At 41.1% G+C, this 19,648-nt stretch overlaps 1 protein-coding gene across 1 annotated transcript in view; it reads left to right on the top strand.

Moving 5' to 3' along the window:
• LOC126426914 (transcriptional repressor NF-X1) overlaps positions 1-19,648 on the top strand; it is a 264,170-nt gene that overhangs the window by 20,281 nt on the left and 224,241 nt on the right. Inside the window, exon 3 of the mRNA XM_050089018.1 lies at positions 19,265-19,526. Within this exon, the coding sequence (XP_049944975.1) occupies positions 19,410-19,526 (117 nt within the window). The 5' untranslated portion in view covers positions 19,265-19,409. The remainder of the gene's footprint in view (positions 1-19,264; positions 19,527-19,648) is intronic.

Genomic DNA, 19,648 nt, shown 5'->3' with positions numbered 1-19,648 from the left:
GTGGCATTTTTCAGCCAGCTCAACTCTCTTCAGTTCTGCAGAGTTGTGATATCAGCACTTTTTACCAAGTGCTGCTTGCTCGTTGTATGAAGAGCATTCACAGGTTCAGTGGGTGTTGGCACAAAAAGCGGCAGTCTAGCAATCTATCATCACAAGCCTGTAAAAGTAAATGGGTATGACAGATGAGAGAGATGAGAATTCTCAGTATCTATTATGCACTCGGATAAGCGACAGGTGTTGCAAATTTGCTGTGAAATGCTTTTACAATACCGTGCGGAAAGAATTTAAAGATATAGTTGACAATGAAACCGCAAACACTTGACAGTGATTGTCAGATGGGATTCATTGTCAAGTAATAGGGGGAGTTGGAAAATAAGATTCTCCTGTCGACTGTGGGCAGAGTTGTGTGATATGGGCGAAAGACGACGTGGCAGGTGAACGCGCACGTGCAAGACACCGACACACCATTGGGTACAGGTCGACCGCGATCAAGCAGAGGGCGCTGTCGCAGTGCCTGCGCAAAGTGGAGGCCAGCCGCTCAGTCTTTTCCCAGAGCTATGGAGAGAAGGTGCGTTTTGGAATTCTGGTCAAAGGTGAAAGTGAGAGCTGTTATCCGTTATGAATGGGCACATGGAGTATCAGACACAGAAATTCATAACCGCCTTGTTGAGGTGTACGGGTCAGGTTTGATGTCGAGGCAAATGGTGTGGAGATTGTGCCAGCAATTCAGTGATGGACGTCACCAAGTGCAGGACAAACCGAGACCTGGATGGACGCGCACGGTCACTACAGGTGCAAATGTCAGGAATGTGGATGACTTGATTAAAGCGAACTGGCGTTCAATGTTTCTTCCATATGCAACGCCCTGATTTTTTCCTGGAAGGCTTGTTGAAGCTTATAAAGCGGTATAACAAATGTCTCAATGTACTTGGAAATTAGGTAGAAAAATAAAATCTCTCTCTCTCTCTCTCTCTCTCTCTCTGACCACAGTCGACAGGAGAAACTTATTTTCCTTCCAACTCCCCCCCATACATCAAGAACAACTTAGGCCGAGTCCTACGTGAGCGACAGAAGCAAGCGATTTCTTGATACGCAACACTCCAGTGACAAGCAGCAGCATCAGGCGGAAAGCTCGGGTGTCCTGTGTGCGAGCGACGATCTCCATGGATAATTTCATAATTTATATCATCAACTACGAAGATCACCAGACAAATTCCTCGAATGCACGTGAATGCGTGGAAGATCAGAGGAGCATTTGACTATCTCATCAATAAATTAAAGACGAATGTTTTTTACACGATCAAGAACTTTTAACAGCCAATATAGGCAGAAGATTGACTGACTACATAAATAAATAAATTGATACCAGTGAGCATCAGTGAACTGTGGTATAGCAGTAGTGTTACAGGCAGTAATTAGGGTTACCCTAAGGTCCTAGGTTCAATCCCAGTTACTTTCTTCTGTTTTAAGTGACTTCTTATATTTTAATTGACTCAGTTACAGTTCTGTGTATTAAGTTTTATGTATACTGTTTACACTGCCCTGTTAAGTATATGTTAAAGGTCTTGCCAAAGTACTTGATCTCTAAGTGTATACACACCTACCCCAGTGTATCACACACATTAAATTCCTAATAAATGTCAATGGACCATGAAATTTTACAGGTGTTTGATGTTGCGAACGTAATTCATCAGCAGTCAGCGTTAAGGCCAAGCATTTCAATTAATCCAAATAGTCTGTAAAAGCAAAGCATGCAAAAGAAAGTGAAAAGTTTTCTGAAATGATTTTTCTAAAAGTATGAAACAAAAAAATTGGGAAAATGTTTGGTGCACCTCATTTTCTGCTCATGATTTCAAGCATCCTTCAAAGACACGTAGAACATTTCTCTGATATACTTATTTCTTTTACACGAAACATTTCATAAAATATTAAGAACCGGTTTCTTTCATTTTTTTTATTTTCAAGTTTCATTCAAAAAGCATGATCTTACTGGCTTCTCGTTTGCCTTTATAATGTCTTGTGTTCTCAAAAATCCTAACTTTATACTTAATTTGAATGAAGCCTTTTAGACATTTAAATACCACACCCATCTATCTTTCTATGTGCAAAATAGCTAGGCCTTGAACAGATGAAATTTTTGACATTTCGTTTACAGCAGCTTTTTGTGAAATATTTCAATTTTTCCTCAACTCATTAATTAATTTCCCTGATTACTTTCAAGCAGTTAAACATTTTCATGCAAAACTAGACCCCATGCTGGTCACTTTGATACCTTGTTTAACTGTTTCTTTCTCTTTGTTTGGCTAAGAAAATTTGGACAAAACCTCATGGTGTAATTTATAGGGAGTATTGTTTCTGCTCTGCTCATGCGTTTAAAAAAATGTATGGAGTGTTAATCATACAATAAAATAGTTCTTTCTGCATACTGTCATTTCCAAAAATTCTCTCTTCCATGTCTTGAATGGTTTACGAGATGAGACAATTTTTACGACCACTTGATTCCCGAAGCACAAGAAAGGTTTGGTCATGCCACGAGCAGCCCGTTAGCGCATATAACAACCAATATCTCAAGAATGAAAAGATGTATCATTCTGGTCTCAATTTTAAATACTATTTAGATATATTGGTTACATTTCATATGCAATAATGTATGGTCTTAACTGAACTATACAGAAAGTCTACGCAATGTGATTTTACCTCTGCAAATTCTTAAAAATTTCGTGCCACCATGTACTCAATTTTGTGCAGCACAGTGACTATGACAAATAATGAAAATAAATTCAGACCTTTATCGAGTAAAGATGTCAAACTATAAGATGTGGAAGAGTCAAATTTTTTCACTGAATACTTTTCTTAAAATCGAATGATAAGTATTTCATAGCTGCCACCATGTCCGCTCCACTGCTTTGCTGAGAAGGCATGTGGCTGTCATGTGTGCGGCAGCGACAAGATTCAAAAACTTTTGAATTCAAACTTCCACAGTTGCAGCGGAAGACGGGCAGCGACACAGATGTTGCTCTCGTAGGCCACCTCCGTAACGACACCTGCTTTGTATTTTGTCACCTGAAGCTGTCGCTTGCTTCTGTCACTTACGAAGGACACGGCCTTAGTCCTAAATTTTCAGGCACATGGCGTGCAAAGAGATTGATGGTGTGAATAGTGAAATTTATTAAGTGACATGCAATATTCCACTGCCATTTGCATTAGCTTTCGACAGAGTTGAATGGAGAGTATGTGCCCCTTATATATTACTGCCAAGTATGTTGGTTAAGTTGAGGTGTATGTCTGGAACAATTTTTCGATTTAAAATGTGCTGGATAACATGCTTGTCCTCCCTATCAAAAAGTCCTCAATCCAGTCAAAAATTTTGCTTGATATCCCCCCATATGGTCATACTTTTGACCGTAAGCATAAGTGTAGTACTGAGTCAAATGCTTTTCAGAAATCAAGAAATACAGCTGTACAGCATCTACCAGGTTGCCTTGATCCGAAGCTTTCAGTATGTCATGTGAGGAAAGTGCATTTTGGGTTTCATGTGATCAGTATCCATGCTGGTTGGCATTGAGAAAGTCATTTTGCTCAAGACACCTCATTGTACTTGAGCTCAAAATATGTTCCAAGATTCTGCAACAAATATGTCAAGGATACTGAACAGTAATTTTGTGAATCACTTCTTCTACCGTTCTTGCAGACGAATGTGACATGTTTTTGTTGTGACAGGGATTGATGATAGATTATAGTGAGAAGAGGGGCTAACTTAGCTGCAAATTCAGTATAGAATCTGACAGGGATTTCATCAGGGCCCGGAGCTTTGTTCAGTTGTAACGATTTCAGCAGTTTCTCAACACCAGTGACACATACTAATTTCATTAATCTTTTTAGTGGTACAAGCATTACATTGGGACAGTTCTCATGGGTTTTCCTTTGTAAAGAAACATTTGAAATGGAGTGAAGTATTTCAGATTTTGCTGATTACCCTCAATTTCAGTTCCTGCTCATTCGTGAGTGACTAGATACTAACTTTGGTGCCACTAACAGCCTTTACATCCAACCAGAATTTCTTTGAGTTTTGTGGAAGATCATCTGATAGTATTCTGCTACAGTAGTCATTGGAGGCTTCACACATTACTTTCTTGACAGCTAAACACATTTCATTCAACATCTCTCTGTCTATAGCCCATTCTTTGTTTTACACCTATTATGCAGTAATCTCTTTTCCTTTAGAAGTTTCTTCACAGTAACCATATACCATGGAGGGTACCTCCCATTATGAGTCGGCTATGACAGCTTTTCAAATTCTTGTTCATCCTGGATACTGTTAGACGAGTAAACTGGAACTGGGACTGTGCACATGTAACATTTTAACCATTTAGTACTAATGAATGCTGTAGTTCATTGGTCTGAAAATATTTTCAATATTGAACTGTTATTAATGTGTAAATATGTTTTAGATCTATAATGAATTTTACTAGTGACGAAGTTATGCAAAATTTTAGCAAATCCACGAAAAACATGTGAACACACTGGGATTTATGGCCTGGAACCAAAAAGCCACACAGTTTCATCTACAATAAATGCGGCAGTTGAAAAAGTCAGAGGTAAACTGCAGTTCGCTATTTTATTAGGCCAGTAACAGTATTTGCAAGATATGCTCCATTACTTGTGCACAAGATGCTGCCCGCTACACATCTGCAAATAGTTCCAGGGCAGGCATTGCAGAAATGAACATGTCCTACAGAAATTGTTCTTTAGGCACACTGTAGGTCAATCCCATTAACGGTGCTTGAAGTAAAGCTCGAGCTGGTGCAAAACATGGCCATTAACATTAAAATCCCCTAAATGAGATGTTTCACTTCAGCCTGGAAACTGTAAGCCACTAAATTGCAGAACAGGTGTAAAGTTGGTCATAAGTAGTAAGCAACAGCAGCAGCAGCACACACATAAAAGAAGGTTATAATTATGCAAACTATCAGAGCCTATGGCAGCTCTTTCCAGCAGTAGGCTGAAGATGAAGGAAGAGGGGTGAAGGAAAAAGACTGGAGGGGTCAAGGAAAAAGGGTAGATTTCGGAAAAGTCACCCAGAACAGCATGTCTGGGGAGACTTACCAGGTTATCGAGTTATATTATATTATCAAAAATTGATTGTTCTCGTTATTATATAAGCAGTACAAAGGTACTCGTAGTTGTGCTCAAATTGAAGTCTGAGTTCACAGTGGGTAGATTGACACAATACTATAATCTACATCCACATATACATAGGTACTTCGCAAGTCACCATATGGTGCATGGTGGATTGTACCCGGTAACCTGTACCACGTGTAATGGTGTGTTTCTTGTATAGTTTGAGAACTGGTTTCCCAGATATGGAGCACGCTTAATTTTTAAAGCAGCTGACAAGCCGAAAAGTTTATCCATCTAACAACAAACCGTCAGTTTTCTTCATAAGTAAAGAGGGGTTCGGTTGTTTGGGGAAGGCGACCAGACAGTGAGCTCATCGGTCTCATCGGATTAGGGAAGGACGGGGAAGGAAGTCGGCCGTGCTCTTTCAAAGGAACCATCCCGGCATTTGCCTGGAACAATTTAGGGAAATCATGGAAAACCTAAATCAGGATGGCCAGACCCGGGATTGAACCGTCGTCCTCCCGAATGTCCTAAGTAGAGAATTGGTAGCCGAGTACCCAAATGTGAATTTCCTAAGCAGTATAATGCAATTCTCAAACACACTTTATAACTGCCTTTGAAGATCAGATTTCCGAGCACTGTTAATTACGTAACTTTTGGCACATTGTCAGACTCGCTTGTTGATGAATGCGCAATGTGAAAGTTTGGCAGTCTACAGCTGCTGGTTTGAATATCTCGCGTAGCAAATTATTTTCTGTACTCCTATTTAAATTCAGTATTTTAACGTGTAGAGATTTTAATTCACAGATATTGGATCATATTTTTTTAATAAAAATAAAACATTTTTTATTTTACTTACCAATTTCCTGAAAATGCTAGTACCAACAATAAATTAAAATAGGTGCAAAAATGCAATATGTCGAATAGAAAATAAAATACTTTCTTATTTCTGGAGAATGAACATTGTTATTCAGTGTATATAATATTTTTTCATTTAACAATAAAGCATTTTGCACATCTGTATCAAAGTTTAATTTATTTTTAAATGAATAGTAATTAAAAATACTGAAATGTTATTTTTATTAAAAACTGTAATTCGGCATGTTTTAATTAAATTTCATGATGAAAGAATTTCCAACTTTTGCTGTATTGGGGCACTGAGACAGATGAAAATTTGTGCCGAACCTATATTTGAACCCGAATTTCCTGCTGCATACTAGCAGTCGCCTTAACCATTTCGGTTATCAGAATATGTCCCCCGTCTGACTAATGGCTGTGGATTGACACAGTGGTGTCTGTTCTTTTGGACATGCATGTCTGAAAGGACAAAGACCATACCTGTGTAATAAAAATTCTGTTTTTTAGCCCTTTCACTGATGTGGGCGTGTATACACATCCTGCTTTACTGTTTCCCAGTTGCTGTGAGCATGTATACGTGCACTGCTTGGGTTTTTTTTTTTTTACTTGTTGTAGACATCCATACGTGTCCTGAGCTGTTGATCTCTCACTACTGTGGACTTCCATATCTCGGTTAATAAAAAAGTTTAGAGTATTTATCATATGACATATTTGCGTCATTGCATGCTATAATTTCCAAAATACCTCGTTTTGATATCTTGAATTGTTTATCAGATGTCGGTTGTTATGGCCAGATGATTCGCAGCACACAAGGACGCGAGTGTGCAAATAGCGTGTGATCTTCCTTCGGATTTAAAATCCAATAACTGAAGAGGGAAATGAGATATCATTCTGGTCTCAATTTTAAATAAAATTTTGATACCTTATTTTCATTTCATTCACTGGTAATATATGTGCTAAAATCAATTGTACACAAGGTTTATACATTGTGTTTTTACCTCTGCAAAATCTTTAAAATTCCACGTAATGTTTCACTTAATTTGCTTCAGTGCAGTAACTGTGGCATATAATGAAAAGAATTTTAGCCCTTTATCAAGTGAAGGCATCGGACTGTAAGATGTGCAAAAATGAAATGTTTTTGTTTTAATAATTTTCGAACAATCGGATGATAAGTATTTCATTCCGGGCAGAACACTGCCTCTTGCCACGGGCGCCAGCACTTGGTGAGCAGGCAACTGAAACCACTGCCTGAGACTGCAGTCGTGCGTTTGTGAGTTGCGTTCCCACACATGCGCGTGTGTGCGTGTGTGTGTGTGTGTGTGTGTGTCTCTATTGTTGACAAAGGCCATTGGCCGAAAGCTTTAAGTCTGAAAATCTTTTTGTTGTGCCTATCTGCGACTCAGCATCTCCGCCATTTGGTGAGTAGTAACTTTCCTTCTCAGAATATTGTTACATTCCAACCTGGATTTTCCATTGTTTAATACTGTTACAGAACGTACTCAGCTACTGTTGATTATGTTAATAGATTGTAAATAAACTGCGTGATGAAAAAAGTGAAGCCCCCAATACGGGAGGGAGATACGTATCGCGGGTAGAGAGGGTATGTAATGTTATTTCAGTGATTACAAAATTGAGTCAAATTTTCAAAGAACTTGGCAGTATAAGTCCACTTATCAGTATGATGTTCAACTTCTCTGGTCCGGGTGCACTCACTGATACAGTTAGCAAGGATGCTAAAAAGGCATTGTATTGTTCCCTAAGCAAGCTGACCTCCAATTGTTGCAACTCGTCCTCGATATCCTGGGTACTACCACGGGAAGGAGGTGGCGTACGAGGCGGTCCCTCACTCGTTCTGTCGGGGGCAGACGTGGGTACGTCGCTGGCCACGAGAGTACCTCGGCATCGAGAAGGTCGTTAGTAGAAACACTTGCCGTGAGTGGACGAGTTCTGTCCTGTTCGAAATATGCTACCACAGTACTTTCGCTCGAGAGGGGACACACGAGGATGCAGGATGATTGTCACGTACCGTTGTGGCGTCAGTTCCCTGAATTACAACTAGCTGTGACCTGAAGTTGTACCAGACAGCTCTCTTACATTGGTGCCACGACTCCCATTGCCGTGCCTCTCCAAAACATTGTACGAATGGATTTATTCCCAGGTAGCTGCCGTGCTCGCTGGCGGTGGTCATCTAGGGTAGTGTCATTCCATGAGTCGTCTCAGGACACAGCGCGATGCTATTTATTGACTGTCGGTGCTTCCCAGTTGAGATGACATTCTGAGTGCAGCCATTTGTGTTGTGACATTAGTGGCAGCCTGACCACAGGATGATAATTCCCTGGTGCAGCTGCTGCCAGTCTCCGACCACTGTTGTGGGATGGCACACAATGTTGCAGGGAGCACACTCCTTATTCTCGGATGGCAGGTACTGAGCGAGATGGTCAGTGGTTAGCACATTGGACTCACGTTGTGAAGGATGACTGTTCAGACCAGTGTTTGGCCATCCAGATTTAGATTCTCTGTGATTTCCCTAAATTGCTCCAGGTAAATGCCGGGATGGGTCTTTTGAAAGGACACGGCCGATTTCCTTCCCCGTCCTCGATACAATTGGAGTTTGTGCTCTGTCTCTGATGCCGTCAGTGTCAACAGAACGTTGAACCCATTCTTCTTTCAGATGACAGGTACACAGATGGAGGATGGAGGAGTTACAGTGCACTCGGTGGGCAATACAGTGGTCTTTCCTTACCATGGTCGGACGTGGTCAACCAGAAACTTGAGGATGAGCAGGGCTTACGTTCACGTTCCCGTGCAGTCCGACACCTGGCCACTGTCACATTTGAATGCCCCATAAATCCGGATCCGCAGCTCACAGTCTAATGTCTAGCGTTGCTGCGTCTGGATGGCAGGGGCCTGGGTTAGATTCCCGGCTGGCTCGAGGATTTTGTCCGCCTGGCGACTGCGTGTTTGTGTTGTCCTCATCATCATTCAGAAAAAGTGGCGGGACTGGACAGTGAAGAATGGAAATTTGTACGGGTGCTAATAACCGTGCAGTTGAGTGCCCCACAAACTACCGTATTAACTCGAATCTAAGCCGCACTTTTTTTCCGATTTTTGAAATCCAAAAAACCGCCTGCGGCTTAGAATCGAGTGCAAAGTAAGCGGAAGTTCTGAAAAATGTTGGTAGGTGCCGCCACAACTAACTTCTGCCGTTGAATATATGTAGCGCTACACAGGCATGCTTTGCAGGCACAAAGATAAATACTGGCACCAAAACCTCTCCGCCAGTAAATAAATAAAAAAAAAGGTGGAAGACAAGCTTTTTTCTCCGCCCCGAGTTTCAACCACTGCATTTTCATACATTATCCAACGAAGTAAATACAAATTCCGTATTGTTCATCTTCGAATGTAGCAGCATTTCAATGTAATACGAAAATCCGACTGGCAAGACTGTTCGGGATGTTTGTCAATATGGCCAACTCTATGTTCTGAATTTTTTCCTACCTGTGAGAAGATATGGTTGCTAATAGTAACTTTTATGAATTGTGAATCACATGCAGTATTCTGTTCACCAAGGAATAATACGAACATAAACATTTTGCCATGTATTGTTTCATGTTTGCTGCTATCTCATTTAAATCCTGTCTGCTTATTAAACTACGAACCTAGATGAGACAACAGCAAACGCGGAAGAATGTACATATCATGTCATGTTTATATTCGTATGATTCTTATGCCTAAAAGTGATACAGTCAGAAATAAAGCACGGCAATTGACTAGATTTTTAAATCTAAGATGACTCCAATTTCTGTGCAGTATGTTATGTACTAAAGAGGCGTGTGCAAAGATTTTCAAACGGAGAAAAATTTTCGCTAAACTCTCGTTCAGAACATCTTCTATCATACGCAGTCTATTATTTGGTTCTTGTTGATCATTATCAACAAAAGCAGCAGTGTAAGTAACAACAAATAGCAGTCTCTCTCTCTCTCTCTCTCTCTCTCTCTCTCTCTCTCTCTCTCTCTCTTTCTCTTTCAAGTGGCTGTAGCACGCTAAAAAGCAACCCATAAGCCATGCCACGAGCGGCGACAGGCCGTAAACACTCATTATCAGAATGCGGCAAACAATGCATGACACAGTACAGTAATGCATTTTCATTTTAGAGTGACGCAAACATCTATAACAAAGATAACGGCAGTTATCAGATCAAAGAAAAATAAGCAATCAATTCAAACTTGATGAAACACGTGAAAAAGGAAGGGTACCGGTACCCGTATAAATATGGACGGAGCGCCTGACGCATGGCAGTGGCTACCTGGTAAAGCTTAACTGCTAAGCTTACGACTTGAACCAAACTACTGTAGCTGTATCGTCATTCATTCGACCTAAATTGTCTCTCATATTACAATGGACCAACTTTGTTTCGCTTTTGGAGGTGCGGCCTAAAACTATTCTCTACCTTGAATTTCGAGTCTCAAATTTCAGGTGCGGCTTAGATTTGGGAAAATTTTTTTCCCTTGACTTCAAGTCTCATTTTTCAGGTGCGGCTTACATTCGAGTGCGGCTTAGATTTGAGTAAATACGGTAAATATCACCCCCCTTCATCACAAATAGAGATATTGCACAATTCAACTAGCCAGGTGGAAGAACCACAAAGATTTCTTTTACCGAGTGGGGTAACGTGGTTAGGACACTGGACTCTCATTTGGGAGGACAGTCATTCAAACTTGTGTCCGGACTACCCGATTTATATTTTCCATTATTTTCCTAAATTTCTTAAGGCAAATGGCGGGGTGGTCCCTTCGAAAGGGCACAGACACTTACCTGGAGCTCTGTCTCCAATGGCCTCATTGTCAACGAGACGTTAAACACTAATCTCCTCCTCCTCCTCCTCCTCCTCCTCCTGTAGTAGTTTGTCTTGGATGGATAGATGTCTGTGGAAGAAGTAACTTTTGATGTGTCTCAGTAACTTCAAATATTTTGCAAGTGATACAGGTAGCTATTAAAAGAATTAGACACCTCAAAATAGAGTGTCTGTTTTTGGTGAAATTTGCACTTTTTTATGATTAGATGTACACATTAAAAAAGTTGTTACATTATGCCTGAATATGAAGCGTTAACACTCTGAAATAACTTTCTGGTGATTGGTGATCTTTGTCACTGGAATCTTTGCTTTTTCGTAAACCTCCATAATTTTTTTGCAAATTGGTCTTTGCTTGCTTTTTGTTTTGCATCTATTTAAGTATTCAAAAGAGATAATTCCTATTTAGAAGCAGCAACATTCTCCCATCAGTGAACAGAGTACTTCTCTGATGTAAGGTGTTTCCTGACATAATTTTTCTTTTTCCAACCAATTCAATAATTATGAAATCTGCAAAATATTGATTTCTACTTTTTGTGCGCATTTGTAGCTGTGCGACCCACACTTGACAGTGCTACATATAAAACCGACAAGCTAATTAGTGTAGTAGTAACCGAGCATAACTTTTATTTGAAAGTTAGAGTATGAATTTTGACAAAGAGATAGAGGGGCTGGCCAGTAGTTATCTCAGCTCAGTACAGCTGATAGATTCACAAAACAGAACAGAAAATTTACATTCCTAGCTTTCGGAACTTTGTTCCTTCATCAGGGAGGAGAGAGGGGGAAAAATGGGAAGAAGGGAAAGTGGATTCAGTTACTCACAATTCAGGTTATGAAGCAACAGGGAAAGGTAAACAGGGAGGGTAGCAAGGATGGAGGCATGGTTGTCAGTTTTCTGTTCTGTGTATCTATTGGCTGTACTGAGCTGAGGTAAGTACTGGCCAGCCCCTCTATCTCTTTGTTAGTATTTGTTTCACATCTTAATATGAGATTTTCCATTAATCATTTAGTATGAATTTTGACTCATTTGAAATATGTAGAAAGCTCTTGTTTTGCATTTGCTATTGCACATAGTGTGAACACTATAAACTGGCAGGTGGTCTCAAGTATAAACAAATTATGAGGGGAAAATCGGAAAGTAATGCTCACTAATTTTGGTAGCAAAAAGTTTAATAGGTAACAAAAACATGAACTTGCATCTTTTACCTACTTTTTTACATAGTCACCAATGTTCTCATCCCATTTCTCCTGTTGTGATAGCAGTGTCAATATGCACGGTCAGTAGAAATCCCTTTGGTTGGAGTATAGCCATCTGTGGACTGCCCATTTCACTTCCGTACTGTCGGAAGCATTGGCTGCCTAGGACCCTTCATGGGGTCCAACAGATGAGTCGGATGGTGGAAGGTCCAGACTATATGGTGGATGCTGGAGCACCTCCCACCCAAATTTGACCGTTTTCTCACGTAAAGGAGCAACAGCAAGGAGGCAAGCATTGTCACAGAGAAATTTGACACCGTCAACATTAATGTTGTGCAGTTTGTCACAGAGCGTACGGCACAACTTAACCGAAAGTTTTAATGTAGGCTGCAGCATTTCACAATGGTCCCGTGTTCAGTAAAGTCCATCAATAACACACCATGTATAACATCATGCATACCCCAAAACAATGTCACAAGCTCTTACCTACTAGACTGAATCACTTTGAATTTATTTTATACTGGGGAACAATTATGTTTCCACTCCATAGAGGCCTGCTCCGTTTTAGGCCTGTGGTGGTATGTGCATAACTCATCACTAGTGACAATTCCTCTCAGAAAGTCACACACTTCTGCAGTGTAACACGTTAAGTGATCTGAGTGTATCATCACTTGCTGGCCCTTGTGGCTATCTGTCAGGTTCTCCGACACTCAGCGAAGACTAGCCTTACAAAATTTCAACGTGTGGCGAAGAGTATTGTACACCACACCATAGATAATGTCAAACTGCTGTGGTAAGGTTTGCAGTTGCACACACTGGTCACTCAAAATTGCTGCTTCAGTGGCTCCAGCATTCTGTGGGGTTGCAGCTGTTACCGGCTGGCTGGAGCATGGCGAATCACTATGGTTCACATGGCCCTCTTGGAAGAATGCACACACCACCTGGACATATACAGTTCTCCACGTACGTGCCACCCATGTCCTGTGAATTCCACTCAGTTTATACCCTTAGCCTACAAATATCAATCTACAATTTGCTGCCCTTTACAAGTTGACAGTAGTAATGTGCGTGCCATGTTTGTCTCTTAGTTCAGACTTCTCTTGCGAGAGTCAAGAAAATACCATTTATTGTACGAACTTCAAGCTGTTCCATCAAGCAATTTCAACATTCCAGCTGCAATACCAGAGTAGAAACTTTACAGTCCTCCCTCGTATAATTATGACAACCTGAGAGGAGAAGAGTGGTCCCAGCCAACCTTCACCCGTGTTCTGCATTTCTATGAAAGCAGCATTGACAAGGGGCTGCTGAGATCACCAATACCCTCTGGAATGCGAGGGTTGTAATCAGAATCCTGCTGAGAAAAGAAAACAACTAGTAATCCACAACACAAGACATTCAGTAGTATCTACTGTGCGGTTACTTGCTGAGGTTGGGTGTTTTGTACATGAGATAGTTCAGACTCAACATCTGTTGGTATCTGATACAGCCACACTTCAAAACACCTACTCCCTACAACTGCAGTGTTAAAAGTGGCAATGTTATACCAATTTTTGAACTTTATCTAATAGACAGACCTACGCATTTCTTTCTTCTAAGATGCCAGATCACTTGGTTAATTAGTATGTTTGACCACTTGGTATGTATTTTATACAGATCATTCAACCGCTCAGAGCTGGTGTGGCATCGGAGCCTCGAGTGCACTGATACGTCATTTGTACACTTTTTATTTTGCAGACCCCTTCTTACGCACATTATCTTTCCAAATTGGGCATTGCCAAAATGATATGGAACGTAAAGTACCTCGGCACGTGTTGCAGAAGTATGGTTTACCACAAAAGATTTTAAACATCACCAAAGATTTGTACGAAGGCTATTAATATGTGCTCCGCAAGGGAAATCACGCAGATCCAGTAGAATAACAACCGAAGTCCAGCAGGGTTGTATTTTGTCACCAATGCTCTTCCTACGTGTCCTCGACTCAGTTATGAGGAGAGTCATAGCCAGTAGTAGACGAGGAATCCAGTGGGGGATCAGTGAACATCTGGAGGATTTGGATTTCGCAGATGATGTAAGTTTACTATCTCAAAGGCTGACAGATATGGGAGCTAAATTAAACACACTTGAAGCAGAGTGCTGGGCTCTAGATAAATGTAGGTAAAACAAAGGAAATCAGGATGAATTCTGGGAATGTGAAAGTGCTTGTAGGGAAACAGCAAGTCGAGATTGTCAATTCATTCTTTTATAAGGGTAGCGTGGTGATATAAGACGGTGGAGCCAGAGATGATTGAAGAACCACATAAAGGAGACAAATGGTAGCTTTGCACAACTGTGTCCAATACGGAGAAACAGAAACATCACCTGCAAAACTAAGATTTGTATTTTTAATGCAAATGTGAAGCCTGTACTTGCGCATGCCAGTGAAAGTTGGAAACTGCTTTCCAAGTTCAGCTGCTCAATGAAGCTCTAACATCACTGTTACAGAGCTTCATAAATAGGTCCCTCCTGCACATAATGAATATCTGCTGGCCAGAAAAAATAATGAGGATCTCTGAAGACAAACGAACTAGCACCTACTGAAGAACAGATACATGCTAGAAAGCGGAGGTCACTGGGGCACACACTGAGAAAGCCAGATGGAGCAGTTGAAAAGAAGACATTGCAATGGAATCACCAAGGTGTGAGGAACAGAGGCAGACCTAGAGGTACATGGAAGAGGACAATGGAAGGGGAAGTGAGGAGAGTTGGCAAGAGCTGGGCGTAATTGAGGGAAATGGCCTAAAGCAGAGATGGGTGGCAAGTTCTTCTGGATGCGCTATGCCTCCATAGGTGCCAAAGGAATTAAGTAAGTCACATCAAATGACTTGCATTACCAGTAACCAAAAATTGGTTACATTTGCTATATTTATATGCAGAAAATAAAGCTGTTCCAAACTATCTCTGATGAAATAATTCGCCTGGTTACAGTCTGCTATGAATTATTATCTGTTGTATAATTTTGCGTTTTGAGGCATAATTCACCTCTACATTTGCATTTATCACAAAATGCAAATTTTTTGAGTCCCTGTTTCCAATGCACTGTTTGAAAGATGCTGCTCAAATGTTCATTCAGATCTTGATAATATTTCAAAGTGATCCAAAGATTGGCATATTGATTTAAATGTTCAGAAGTATATCTCAAAACAGAGAAAAGCCACATTTTGTGATAACACTATTGATAATATACTACTCACTGTAAAGATGACAAGTGGAGTTGGAGACAAGCAAAACGAAAAGACTTGTACCATTAAGTTTCCTTAAAAACTCTTCATCAGAAAACACACACACACACACACACACACACACACACACACACACACCAGCTATCTCTGGCTGCTCAGGCCAGATTCTGCTTTAAACAGAAGGTAATTTTTCATGCATATAAAGTTTCATGTTGTCACATCTCCTGAACAGTGTGCTGTATAATTATATAATTTTGCATATGCACTCACTAGTATGTGCAGATACTCTCTACAAAACTGTGTGGCGAGTAGTCTGTAGTGAAGAAGCAATAAATTAAAATGTCATGCATTGCTCTGAAGTATGGCTGTGTGGACAGTGAAAATGTAATAACTGATAAACTTTTTTCCTTTGTCATTTTGTGGTTAGTCAGCAAGGAGTAGTTTCGTGAAGGTTTGGAATTATATGTAAATTCAGTTGTAAGTCACAGAGTGCTGTCAGTGTCAAATACTTGACAAACGTAGTCCGGTTATTTACACACCATCAGCTACATTGTATCAAGATACACACAGTTTCTAACCATAATATGCATCTTATTGTATCAAACTTTTACCATAGGATATACTCCTTAATGAGTACATAATGGCAGCATTTCAGAATTGTAACTTAAGGCAGTAAAATACTGCAGACCAAACATTTGTTGCCCCCTGGAAGCCATTACATAAGCTGCTAGATTTTTAGTAATGTATATGCTTTTTCCATTTGTTCCTCTACTTACCTGTTCTTTTTTTTTTAATCAGATTAAATGTTTAATTTCCTGATATCTTCATTTCTCTATTATGTAACATGCAGCCAGGTAGCGCGTCCAGAAATCTCACCTCTGCACTTCATCATATTTTAAGTTTCAAATGTTCAGATTTGTGCAACATTGGTACTGCTGTTACTTCAATGTAGTTTGAGGAATTTATCTCTACTGCTGCTTGTAAATGCTGTTGATTGTGTGTCATAGCTACTGGAGGTTCTACAGGGTGATACTTCTAAATGGGGACAAACGACAGGAAAAAGTCCCTGAGAAGATAAGGATACAGACATATATGGTTTAAGATGTGTTCAATGGCAGGTACACCCCAACTTGGAGGTGGAGATAAAAGGTCTATCACAGCGTTGGTTTCAGTCATTGAAAGAGTACGTGAGAACACACCGGGCGAGTGAAATGCTGTCGCTGTACTAGTGTTTTAGCTCCACTCTCGAGAGGGCAGTAATGTTGTTGGTGACCAGAGTGAGTAACAGTGAAACGATACCCTCCTGCCCAGTACCAGTGTGTGAGCATGTTACTATCATGGGAATGTTAGTGCCCTCTTGAATGTGGAACTAAAACACTAGTACAAGAACAACATACCTGTTTGCCTGGTACGTTCCCATGTTTGCTTTCAGTAATTGACATCTACACTATCAAAGATTTTTTAGCTCCATCTTCAAGTGGGCTTACTTTCCCTGGAATGCACTTCCACCCATAAGTCTATGATCTTCTTAGCTTGTTACTCTCTCAGGGATTATATACATGTGGTGTCTGTTATTTTGGACATGTCCGAAAGAACAGGTACACTTCTTGATCCCGCGGTTGTACATATATATGATGAAATAAATTCTAACATTAGTCGCAATAAGGCATTGAAATTAATTCAGTGATGGGGGCAAGTTTATGCCGGACTGGGACTTCAACCCGTATTTCCTGTTTTACACGAGCGATTGCATTAATCACTTTGGCTATATGAGCACGCTCTCCGTCCGACCCGAACTCTTGCGTGGGCAATGAGTACAGTAGACAGGATGCTACATAGGTAGGGTGCTCAGAGTTGTGAATCTGAGTGAGACGGAAAGCGTGCTCAGAGAGCCAAAGCAGCTATGGTGAACACTTGCACAAAGTTGGAAATCTGGGTTCAAGTCACAGTCCAGAATAAATTTTCTCTTGTTGCCATTGAATTACTTTGAATGCCCAGTTGCAGCTGATGCCAGAATTCATTTCATTTCGCCTCATCTCTCAGTAATAGCCACCATTTAACAAAATCGCCTGTATAGCTTTGTCTTCACATTATCATTTTAAGTTTAAGCAACATCACAACCAATATAGAGGAATTCGTGAACTTGTTCTAATGCTTCATTATTAATGACTGTTTTGGTTCTAACTGGGTCATATTCTGTAAGTGCCACAACTTCTGTTTTAGACATGAAGATATTTAAATTAACCTGTGCTGCACGATTTTCGTTGCAGTGGACAGTTTTTAATGGTCCCTTCTCTGGCGTCTTCAGTCAGTTGTGAGGTTGCAAACACGTGCAGGGCACAACACCAGTAGGGAGTGGACTTTCTACGAGGGCTTTCCACAAAGTACATTACATTTTGGAATTAAAAATAAATAAAGTATTGGAATTTTTTTTTTATTATATACTGATGAAAGCCACACGTAAATACTACTTTTCTACATAGTTGCCATTTAAATTAAGGCACTTATTGTAGCGATGGGTGATCTTGGAAATTCCTTCGTCATAAAATTCGGCCGCCTGCGCCTTCAACCACGTGGTTACCTCTTCTTGAAGCTGTGCGTCGTCATCAAAATGCTGCATAGCCAACTACTTCTTCATTGCTGGGAATAAGTGGAAGTCGCTCGGTGCCAGGTCAGGACTGTACGGCAGATGAGGAAACAACTCCCACTTAAAAGATTCGAGAACTTCACGAGTGGCATTTGCCGTGTGGGCCCGGGCGTTGTCGTGAATCGGCAAGATCTTTGAGCCCAACTTTCCCCAGCGCTTGTTTTGTATTGCTCTTCTGAGGTTGTGCAGAGTTTGGCAATACCTTTGACAGTTTATTGTAGTGCCTCTTTCCAGGAAAGCCACAAAAATCACACCTATTCTGTCCCAAAAGACAGTCGCCATCACCTTCCTTGCCGACATTGTCTGCATGCATTTCTTGGGTTTTGGGGGGGAATTTGTCTGCCCCCACTGCATTGACTGCAATTTTGTCTCGCAGTTCACATGCTTAACCCATGTTTCATCACCAGTAACGATGCAATCGAGTAATGAGTCGCCATCTTTCTCGTAAGCGTCCAAAAACGTTAACGTTGCAGCCATTCGCTGATTTTTGTGAATCTCTGTCAAGATTTTTGGTATCCATCTTGCACAAAACTTGTGGTAACCGAGATTTTCGGTAATGGTTTCGTGCAACAAACTTTGTGAAATTTGTGGAAAACTCATAGAGAGTTCCGTTATTGTGAAATTACGGTTTTCACGGACTGCGGCATCGACTTTTTCGACAAGTTCAGCAGTCACTATGCTGGGTCTTCCACTTCGCTCTTCGTCGTGACGTTGGTTCGGCCATTTTTAAATTTTATGACCCATTGACGCACTCCACCTTCAGTGATTATGTTATCCCCATACACTTCACAAAGGTGCCGGTAGATTTCTATCGGTGTACAGTTTTTTGCAGTCAGAAACCTTATTACAGCACACACTTCACACTTTGCGGCATTTTCAGTTAACGCTGACATTTCAAACTGTCACAGTAACTCAACGGAGTACAGCACGAACCTCTCACTAGCATGGCAGGATGCCGACTGAGCGGCGGAATGCCATGACACCGAGATGGCCGCGCTAGCCCCGCCCCTAACGGACACAAACGAAAATGTAATGTACGTTATGGATAGCCCTCGTATATTTGCAAATTCAGGAGTGATTGAAAACACAAAAAAATGACCATTAAGACAAGTCCACTGAAGTGGACGTTACATGCCACAGGGTTAATTTTAAAAGCTGGTAAAGCCCAGTCTGTAAATCGTCTTCAGTTTCAGCTAAAATATTGAATAATAAATATTAAAAATACAAAAATTACTTGTCATTCAGGTGCAAAAGAGCACAGTATTACTGCCTCAGATTTGTGATACTACAGTCATACCATTCCTTACCCCCTTCTCCCAGACCACCTTCCTTTCCTGTGTTCAAAGTGTCACTCGAGATCTGGTCGAATAGGGACAGAGGCAGAACAGCACCGGACGGTGGGGGGTCCGGCCCAGTCGAGCGAGAAGCCGAAAACGGTGAGACGGAAGTGCGAAGAGATGCGCCGGACGGCAGGCGGAAGACGGCGCCCGCTCAGCACGGGAGGTCTGACTCGAAGATGTGGAGGGGCGTTACTGGCGGGAGCAGCAGGGGCCACGCGGAACAGCCGGCTGCAGCCAGCGGGGAGGAGGCGGAGGCGGCTGTGGCAGTAGACGCGGCAGCAGCTCAGGGCCCGGTAAGGCAGATCTTCGGACTACTGTCTTCATTTACTTTTGTTTCCACTATGAATCTTTCATTCTGCAGGGAAGTGTGCACCAGTTTGAAGCTTCCTGACCGATTTAAACTGTGTTGCTGGGA

Source organism: Schistocerca serialis, chromosome 11, assembly GCF_023864345.2.
Source record: "Schistocerca serialis cubense isolate TAMUIC-IGC-003099 chromosome 11, iqSchSeri2.2, whole genome shotgun sequence".
Classification (NCBI taxonomy): Eukaryota; Metazoa; Arthropoda; class Insecta; order Orthoptera; family Acrididae; genus Schistocerca; species Schistocerca serialis.
The sequence above is the reverse complement of the archived record's forward strand: the minus strand, read 5'-3'. Positions and strand labels throughout refer to the sequence as shown.